Source organism: Larimichthys crocea, chromosome VIII (genome assembly GCF_000972845.2).
Source record: "Larimichthys crocea isolate SSNF chromosome VIII, L_crocea_2.0, whole genome shotgun sequence".
Taxonomy (NCBI): Eukaryota; Metazoa; Chordata; class Actinopteri; family Sciaenidae; genus Larimichthys; species Larimichthys crocea.
The window spans coordinates 33,874,998-33,885,590 of record NC_040018.1 but is presented as its reverse complement, the minus strand read 5'-3'; the positions used below and the strand labels follow the sequence as shown (position 1 = coordinate 33,885,590).

The following is a 10,593-nucleotide window of genomic DNA, read 5'->3' as shown; positions in this document are numbered from 1 at the left end:
TCGCAACTTTCACTTCCTCCCGCAACAAAAATGTAAAAAGCACCCCAACTTTCACTGCAATTTTTTTGAAAACCTCATGCAACATCAGGAATTTTAGGCTGCAACTAAAAAGGCCCACGAAATCCTGGTGGGACTGATAAAACAGGACTGGAACTCACTAAGAATGTCTGAATCTGTAGAATGTGTACTTGTTTCTCCAGATGTGTCTCGGAAAGTTAAAAATGTCGGAACTCAATTTGAATTGAAAAGTGTTGTCCCTCCACAGTTTGTAATAGAACCAGATTTAAATTTATATGATCTAATTATTATTTTTTAATTTGTCATACCAAATCAAATTGATAAAATCCAAATGTACGTTTACCAAATCTAAACTCTACTATACTTTTACTTTTTGACATAGTCATGGATTATGTTCATAATCTTCATGCATTCAGGGAAGATTTGCTTCATTTTAGCAACACTGTCACTGTCCCACATTTACACTGGGAAATCATCACTACAATCACAGCCCTCTGCTGTCCGCTGAGCAGCTGCAGCAACTGGAGGTCGAAGGTCAAGGCACTATGACATCTCTCACTGTTCCCAGTCAGATTTGGCTTTTGGCTGCGTCTCTGCTCTTTTCATTAAAACACCAGATTCTTCTGCACGCCGTTCTTTTATATAAAAAGGCTAAAGTGATTGCAGTTAAGCTCTCTTGATTTGCTCGAATAACGTGATTTTCCTCATGAGTCTCGACAGCGACAGACTGAAATCAGGATTCAGTACTCATGAGTAGTCTTGTGTCATCTCATGGTATTTTTGTGGTATGTACATATTACTCATTTGTGTAAATGTGTTTTGATATGTCTATTTTTGTATACACGCAAACATTCATATGTACTGTACAGTATAGCACACTGTAATGTTTAAATGACTATTTGCTTGTTTTTTATTGTAGCAGACCTCATATTCATTTGCCACATGTACCTGCAAATAAATATGTGTCAAGTTCTCTGTGTTTTTGTAACCACAACTCTGCCCAAACTTGAAAAATGCTTGATCAACCATTGAAGGATGCAAAGGACAACTCAATTTGACCCAACGATGGGTTTAGGTTTGATGATTTCAGTAGGCATGAATAAATGATGGAATTTAATAGGTTAATAACTTTCAAGAAACAGAAAAGACATTAATTAGTCTCAAATAAATAAATAACAGTAAATATTTTCCCACAGTTACGTAAAGTTTCATCATACTTAATTAAATTCACCTAAATCATAAATAATAATTAGCATACCAAAGTTATTCAACTTAAACTGTAATTTACTTAATAATAATGAACTCCAGTTGTGGAGAAGCATGACCTCATTACACCATCCACATCAAAGTTGTTTCTTTCCTACCAGTTGCGTCTCTCAGATTGATCAGGTCCTTCATTACTTCCAGAAGCAACCTGCACCCAAACATTTAGTGCCATGCATTCCCAGTGGGTGCGCAGGCAAATATGGTCCCTCTAAGACAGGGGTCGGCAAATAAATTTGGACCTGGGCCAATTTTTTTTCTGACAATTCCATCGCAGGCCATGAACATGCTTTCCTACTGGGAAAAAAAGGTTTTCTGTTTTTTCTATTATTTAAAATAAACGTTATTTAACTTTAAAAATGCATTTAATTTAATATAAAACATCATTTTGCTTCTATGTGCTGTTTTTACGCCCACTGCTGCATCTCCTGGAGTCTGTCATGAAACAGGCAACATACCCTAGCAACCTGCCGTAACTAACGTATACAATCGCCAGTTTTTATGTTTTGGATGCTGTGGAAATCATTGGCTGAAGATTGCTAACTATCGATGCAAAATGACGCTGTCAAAAGCCACGAAAAGAAAAGTTGATTCCGAATACAGGACCAGTCTGCATTTATTAATGCCAAGCCGACGTGTCTCATTTGCAACGAGGTTGTTGCAGTTTGTAAAGAATACAATATTAGAAGACACCACGAGACAAAGCATGGCCACTTCAAAAACGCATATGCTCTCGGGACAGAGGCGCAAACACAGAAAATGAAATCCTTGGAGGCTGGATATGCACACAGCAGCATCTTTCTTAATTCAGGAACAGCGCAGTAGCTCAGCAGGAGCAGCGCAGATGTTTCCCCATGCCGCTGATGTACATTCGCATTTTTTAATTAGGCTATTTGATATTTGAGCCGACCTTGTTTGTTTTTTGTTTTTTTTAAATGTATTTAATGAAACATATTTGTTCACGTTGTCCGTTGCATTAGGGACACAGGACACTTTTATTTTCCACAGGTTACAGCGCACGCACGTGCCAATTAGTGTTCCAACCTGTCCGTCAAGTAAAGAGGCTGCGAGGATGTTCTGGCTGCTGTCACGTTACTTATCAGCTACTTTTCAATAAATGTTGTGAAATCTGTGAAATTGTTGTATTTTTGACAGAAAACATAAGATTTAAAAGATATATTTAATTTTTTTTTTCTTTATAAATCAACATCATCTAGCGGGCCAGATATAATTGATGGCGGGCCAGTTTTGGCCCGCGGGCCGCTAATTGCCAACCCCTGCTCTAAGAGTTCCTGCTGAGAGCACCAACATCTCTTGTGTGTGGTCGCCCTCTGCAGGTTTGGAGTGCAGATTCCCCAGTAAATGCTCTTATAAATGAGTTGAGATCTGACACAACAATATGATTTTCACTTAATGATGCAACTATTTAATATTATCATCACTGAGGTTACCGCTCTTCTTACTGAGCTCAATGAGGCAGGTACATTGTCCACTTGCTCAGCTCCTGTTCTGGCACAACACCTGCTCCGTTCCCGTAACCCGCAGCTACAGTTGCCAGCAGTTTACTTCACTGTCCATCAGGAAACTCTGTGAATCACAGACGTATGAATGACAGAGACACTATAAATAGTTTAAAATTGGATACTTCATGGAAGAAAAGTTACAAAATGCTACTTTAAATAAATGAATAGTTGACCAGAAAGCTAAGGATGAGTTCCACGAGCTCCAGGGCAAAATGCGTTATGTTAGCCTGTTGTGGAGGAATGCATGAAGCACTGCACAGGAAGAAGAATACTTTACTTTTTGTTTTTAGGGGCAGATACTTTGCTCCACAAGCTCATTTACATACGAGTGTACAATCTACTGGAACAGGAACAACGAGCTATCATTTATTATACTGACATACAGAGTTATGCCGTTGGTTTTCTGGGTCCTGCATTAATTAACCAAAATATCTGATCGGTTCATACAGTGTGACTTGATTGTCCTCATGCACTGAACGTCTCATGTATCTTTAAACTTTACTGCATTCTCTTTCCATTTCAAATACATAGCTACTTTTTAAATTGGAATCAGATTCATGTTAAACCTTATATTTCAGTTGCTGTGACATACATGGGTCTCAATCCACTGAGGACCGCGTGATTGCACAGTACACACACAACACAACACGCAACACAAATATGTGACTCTTTCAGTAGAGTTTCAGTTTGTTTGAGCTTGTTCTCCTCATAGATCTGCTTCATTCTCTTTATGCCAACTTGGGGGACATTACACGGAAATCAGCTTTATTAGTTTTCCATATCACTTAAATAAATGTCAATTCAGGCCTTATTTATTTATTCTCAGACATGTCTATCATTTGATTAATAATTACTTTCCTGTTTTCTAAATGGAGCATGTTATGTTCATGCTATTAAAAACAATAATAAATTCATGTACAATTATTTTGACAGCTGAACCATAATATGGTCATGCGGAACTTCTGTTCTGCGCTGTTTCCTCCGATCCACTAACCGGGGACACCAGTCACGCTTGTCATGTCAACAATATAAAGCTACACGGAAGATGAACGCGTACTTCCGCTGTGACTTTCAAAAGAAAACTTTTATTATCATTATTAATGTATTTTATTATGCTCTGTACGGGCGTTTTTTTAAATAAATATGAGACACATAAGAGGCAGAAAATGTTAAGTTACCTTTAAATGGCATTAGCTAACGTTAGCTACATAACTTAACCTACGTATTTACAGACTCAAAAATACTCTGCTTGTATATATTGTATATATTTTTATCTTTATTTTTATTTTATATTTTTATTTCATATTTTATTTATTTTATTTTATTTTATTTTATATATATGTTTACATCTTTACGTTTGGACATTTGCAGTTTTGACAATAAAAAAAACTTGAAACTTGAAACTTGAAAACTTGTATGACTCGAAAAAAAGTGAGCAAAGACGACATTAAACATCATTTGAAGGGACTTCTGTCGTATGTATATGTTTATTAAAACTACGAATGACGTCAAAGTCAGAAGTCTCAAACGCGCGACCTTATTTTGAAGGCTGAACGGTTTCACTTCCGGCAGCAGCGCGGGTAACTTGCTAACGTCACGCCGCGGACAGCGAGGAGAAGCTACACCGCCGTCTGCGAAAGGAAACACCTCACACTGATGTTGGACAGAAAGTTCGCTCAGCTTCGTCAACATGGTGGGAAAGATAAAACACGTCCGGCAGAAGATTCACCAGGAGGCCGTGAAGCTCGACAGGCCGAGCGGCCTCACTCAGCTGCCGGACTCCGCGTTACCTCCGAGTTTAGAGAAGCCTCCTGCTCCGGGACTCCACACACACACAATAAGTCCTCCACTGCTGGGGAGCAAGAAGAGTGACGCCTCGAACAATGTCAAACAGGTCTGTTATTACAATACATAACGGTGACATGTCATAGCTGAACCGGAGAGAAAGTGCTGCTTACAGTGATTTACCTGTCGGAGCTTTATTTTGAAAGGTCTGAAAGTCCAAATGTTAGAGCAGTTACAGCATGGATCTGATTTTCTTCTGTTGTGTAACCTGACAGACTCTGGCACAGAGCTCCTTCCCCACCGGGATCTTTGCCGGCACTAAAATAACTCCAGAGGCTCTGGTCCAAACACTGAAGTTTGAGGAACCTCCAGATGTACCTGTACCTGTTCAGAAAGGTGAGACTTCTTTAGACTGACTCTGCTCATTTAGAGATTTGCATCTGCGGACAGAAAGATCTATTCTCTAGTCACAAAATGTCAGATGGAAAGTACACTTTCCATATAGAGCTGTGCTATAATAATATATACAGGCTCAGCAATTCCCACCATGAGCAAGCACTTGTTGGCAGTGGCGAGGAAAAAGAGGCTGTAATAGAGAGATAGATGCAGACAAAGATGCACAGCAGCAGTAAAACAGTGAAAGCTGTAGTTATAAACTTATGACTAAAGGAACAGGCTCCATCAATCACTGATCTAGGTGAAGCCACTTTCCATGGGAACCTGTAAGACGAGGAAGCACAGAAACTAATCTTACTATAGCAGTGGTTCTTAACCTGGGTTCGATCGAACCCTAGGGGTTCATTGGAGCCTCCGCCCTGGAATTTTTTATACCATTTGTTACAACATATCTTTGTGAGCAATCGTTTTCGAGGATGCTGGACATAAAAACTAAGAAAAGGAACAGACTTTGCTGTGAAAATGACATGAGACTGGCACTTGCCAAGGTGAAGCCACGCATATCTGAACTGGTCTCTCAAAGGCAACAGCAGAAGTCACACTGAGGTAAGTTGTTGTGAGTTCATGCACTGTGTTGGTTTTGTTATTTGAACAAGGTGATGTTAATGCACGGTTCATTTTGTGCACCAGTAAAAAAAATCATATTTTATTTTTTACTAAAGAAGGGTTCGGTGAATGAGCATATGAAACTGGTGGGGTTCGGTACCTCCAACAAGGTTAAGAACCACTGTACTATAAGCTTCATTAAAAAGAACGTCTTTAAGTGTTGTCTTGAATGTGTAGAGGGTGTCTGCCTCGAGAACCCAAACTGGGAGCTTGTTCCACAGAAGAGGAGCTTGACAGCCGAAAGCTCTGGCTCCCAATCTACTTCTGGAGACTATAGGAACCACAAGGAGCCCAGCATCCTGAGAGCGCAGTGTTCTCAGATTTTAAGTCCCTAATATGTCCAAAAACCCTGGCTCTTACGCATTACATCATGTAACTCATAGATCTTTTAATTAGACCCTGTCTGTCTGGTAAGTGTCTAGAAAACTTCACCCTGCAGTTCAGCTTTAACACAAACATCTTGTTATGGCACGCAGTATGAACAGTGTTGGAGAGATGAACAATAGTCTGTCAGGCTTCTTTATATAGAGTGATAACAGCTGGCAGGAATGACCTCGCTGGCACAGGGTCAAGTCCTATTATTAAGAGTGGTCCGCTGTTTGACCGGTCGCATGCAGAGGCCAGGCTCGACTCTCATCCCCCCACACGCCAGAACTCCAGAGTAGTTCCAGCACAGAGCCTTCCTTTGTCATTAGTTCTTTCAGGTTCGCATTGTCAAGTCAGAGGCTGTGTTGAGATCAACAAGCCCGTCTGACAAAAAACTGGAACCAACTTTTGCTGCAGAGTTATGGGATCTCACTGTCGGAACGCACTGTCCATTCACTTACAAATGATTCTGTGATGTGAATGTAACATGAAGCAAGTCTAGAATGAAATCTAAATCTTTTCTAGTCAGTTTGTCATTTTTTAAAAGTCAGTGCTGGTTAGAAATGTGAAGATGAACTCCAGTGACTAATTATTATTACTTTTTTTTAAACTGTTTGGGGCCAGTTTGTGGTGGAAATTTTCTGCCAAATTTATAGAAGCTTTCCAGAAACTTTCCATGGGAAGTTAAACTCAGGAATTTTGGGAATATTATGCAGATTAATGGGAATTAACTGTAAATTGTGGATAATTTAAACAAACTGTATCATAAATCTCAACATTTAGTTTTGTCATAAGCAGACATGCAAAATAAAACAATTAAAAAACATTTCAACAGAGAACTTTATCAAGTTTGAATTATTTTACTGAATAATATTATGTAGTCCACCAGCTCAAATGTGTGTCTTCAATAGTCTGGGTGCTCTGGGCTCTAAAGTGTGGTCCAGGTACAGAAATCACCTGTGAAGATAGGGGACGTGACCTTATTAGCAGATATTCAAGTGTACCTGCATCAAATCTGAATCATTGTTTCAGTCAAGATTATGCTAAAATATATTTTCTCTATTATATTTAACTAACTATATTTAAGTTCCCTGTTAAAGGCCAACCTTCAATTTGGTAAATTCACAGTTTATTCCTGTTAATTCCCATGGAAAGTTTCCAACTTAGTAAATTCCCAATCCTATCTACAATGTAGACCTCAAAATATTGCCACACATTGCTTCTCAGATGCTTTGCTTTCGTGATTTTCTGTCCTCTATTTTGGTAGTAAACACGTTGACCCCTCCTTTGTAATAATAAGCGATCCTAGCAGTCTGCTAAAAATAAATGTACGATTCATTCATTTTGTATGAGGTGATGGCTCTGTGTCATGGCGCTGAAGTGTAGTGCGAAGTCCAGATGCCGTTTTTGTCAGGTCCTTTTTCCTCCCTCATGAGGCTGACATGGAGCTGGTCAAGGCTCAGGCCTGGGCCTCTGGTTGACGATATCCAGGCAGTGGTTGTTTTCCAAGTGCCATTTGTCACATCTTTAATCTCGCCCACTGGACGCTGTCCGAGTTGATATCATGAATTATACATTTAGTGATGAGCTTGATGGCCTCACCCTTGTCCTGATAGTCTGTCAGCAGCTGAGTGTGGATCTCGTGGAGCTCAGTTTATTCAACGAGTCGCAGATCTGCTTCTTGTGCCAGGACCGCTGTGTTCAGTCTTTAATCTCCATGAAGCTGAGGTCTACTCGCCACTAAGCGGTTGTTTTTGGGCAGCTGTGGCAGGGTGCATGTGGCCCCTGAAGTGAAAGGATCTTCTCTTGGTACGTTGGGTTGCCTAGCATGAGAAGAGGTTTATGTCATTAAGCTTGAATCCCTGTGGCTGATACTGTTGAGGGTTGGTTCACCCAAATTCAAAGATCTGAGTGGTATCTATGCATGAAGACCAATTAGTTTTAGAACAGTCAGTAACTGTCCATGAAACACACTGTGAACAATTTCTATTGAAACTACTAGAGTAAAAACTGTTCACAGTATGTAGATTGTCTACAGTGACACTGTTATTGGAGTAGGAACGGTCATTGGAATAAGTGAGAAATAGGATTGCAAAGGGGTGGAATGTTTCTGGAAAATTTCCTTGGGAAGTAATTAAAAAAAAAATCATGACATTTAACAGATTTATTTGTAAGTAGAACTTTATCAAGTTTGAATTATTTTATTGAACAATATTATGTAGTCCACCAGCTCAAATGTGTGTCTTCAATAGTCTCTGTGTGCTCTGGGCTCTAAAGTGTGGTCCAGGTACAGAAATCACCTGTGCAGGTAGGGGGCGTGGCCTCAGTAGCCCTGCAGTAAGCAGGGTGCTATGTGCGTGTGATTGAGGAATAGCAGATATTCAAGTGTACCTGCATGAAATCTGGTTGTTTTAGTCAAGATTATGCTAAAATATATTTCCCCAAACTATATTTAAGTTCCCTGTTCCCTGTTATTATTCCCATAAATTCCCATGGAAAGTTTCCACCTTTTCAAATTCCCGGAATTTTGTAACCCTAGTGAGAAATTATTTTTTTGTAACTTGGGTGACTTGACCCCGAGTCGACTGACTTCTTTTTTGAATTTGTTGGAAATGTTTAAATGGCTGCGTGAAAAAGTATTTTAAATCTGAAGAGAGTTACTTACTGCCTGTCTGGTGATCTAAGTGAATGAATCAAATGTGAACACACTACACACTGAAAATGTGTCACAATTAATATGCCGAGTAGAATTGGGACACACTATCAAAAGTACCATCTCGTATCATTTCATTCTTTGGCCACTAGATGGTGTAATAGACTTCTGATTGTCCCTGTGCAGCAGCCGCACCGTTGACTCCAGTAAAGGTTTTTGGGGGGATTTCTGTGGCACTAATTAAGGCAGCTGGAACATTTCCTTCCAGTTTTAGAGCAGCAGCTTTTAAAAGGCTGGGACTGAAATGTGAGCAGAGCTGTCGAGGAACAAAAAAATAGAGATAATCAAAGGGATGGAGGATGGAGGGTGGAGGGCAGTGGTAACATCTCTGTGACTGGGGAACAGAGCGAGCGTGTCTGAAGAACAGAGTGATGGATGTGGGCCTAGTTGCTAAGCACGCTGTGCTGCATGAAGCCTCACCAGACAACGGCCCGCTGCTATTTATAGAGCAGGCGTGATATAAATTTAGCTCATGCATGAAATCAAGGTTTAGCTGCATCAGTGTTTCCCTGCTTCAACTAAAAGGCACCGAGGCCGTTTAAGCACACTCTGCTCCTGATATCTGACTCTAATGAGCTCCTGATAACTAAAACAGGACGTGATTATCTTTTTGTTTTGGTCACTTCATTGTCATAAACTCCTGTTTCTGAATGTCTTCTTTCCTTTCAGACAGACATTAATCTCTGTTCTGTTTCCATTCTTTATGGAAGTCAGGTTGAAACCTGTTAGAGGGACGCAATCCATCTCACTGAACACTGTTCCCACAGGGCTGCAAATCACTGTCATCATTTCATCTGAGGATATTTGATTGTTTATGTAGGACCAAGGAAGCAAGATGACGTCCAACCTGGACACCTAAACCCTGTTTTATTCTGTTACATTGATATAAAACTTGTCCTCGTTAAATCCCTAGCCATTATTTAAATTGTTTCTACTAATTATTCAGCCTCAAGTTTCTGTCAAATGTGTTTCATGCTGTAGAAAAAGAAACGAGAACATCTTCTCACCTTTTAGGTAGAACACGACATACACCACATAAAAACACCAGTATGGTCCTTTAAATGTTCTCAAGGTCATGCCATACTACTGCTACATGCAACTGGACGCCGGTATTTTAAAAGCAACTAAAATGTCAAATATTGGACAGTGGGTATGTGGGCAAATAAATACAAACTCCAAACCAACAAAACAGAGCTCTGATATCCGACTGACAGCTGATCCAGCTGAGCCAGCGTCCTCAGAAATGGACGGTGCTTCAGATGATGGCTCAGGGGGAAGGATGTCTTGTATCCTTGATCCCTCTCTCCACACATCTTTTCCTCACGTCTTCACTGGCAGATGCATGCAAGTGAGGAAAGCGTAGAGAAGACTGGAGAAGCTTGGCGCTCGATGCATCCCATCCGAAACTCAAATGTTCTGAGGATTTGTGACTCTTTTTTGAAGCACTGAACAGACAAATCACAGTTGTCATTATTCAGCCAAAGACTACATTGACGGTTTGTGTCAGTGAAATGACAGAAAGGATGAAAATGGCAGCTGTATTTTCAGGGTTGTGTGAAGGATTTTGACACATTTCACTTCCCTCTTGTGGGATGAATACAGTGGTCCCTCGTTTATCGCAGGGGATACGGTCTAAAAATAACCCGCAAGAAATGAAATCTGCGAAGTAAGTTTTACAATTATTATACATGTTTTAAGGCCGTAAAACCTCTAACCACACACTTTTATACACTTTTTTACACACATTTTGTACGGTACTCCCTTAGTTAATCAGGACGCAGAACACATATGCGGTTCTCCCTTAGCCAATTTAGGACGCAGAACACAATGCGCGTTCATACTGTACAGTAAGCTGTAAAAAAA

General features: G+C 40.0%; 1 protein-coding gene across 1 annotated transcript in view; it reads left to right on the top strand.

The window, feature by feature from the left end:
• Positions 1-4,369: 4,369 nt before the first annotated feature.
• The window catches only part of slx9 (SLX9 ribosome biogenesis factor), a 28,492-nt gene continuing 22,268 nt past the window's right edge, over positions 4,370-10,593 (top strand). Inside the window, exons 1-2 of the mRNA XM_027281843.1 lie at positions 4,370-4,698; positions 4,865-4,985. Of these exons, the coding sequence (XP_027137644.1) occupies positions 4,495-4,698; positions 4,865-4,985 (325 nt within the window). The 5' untranslated portion in view covers positions 4,370-4,494. The remainder of the gene's footprint in view (positions 4,699-4,864; positions 4,986-10,593) is intronic.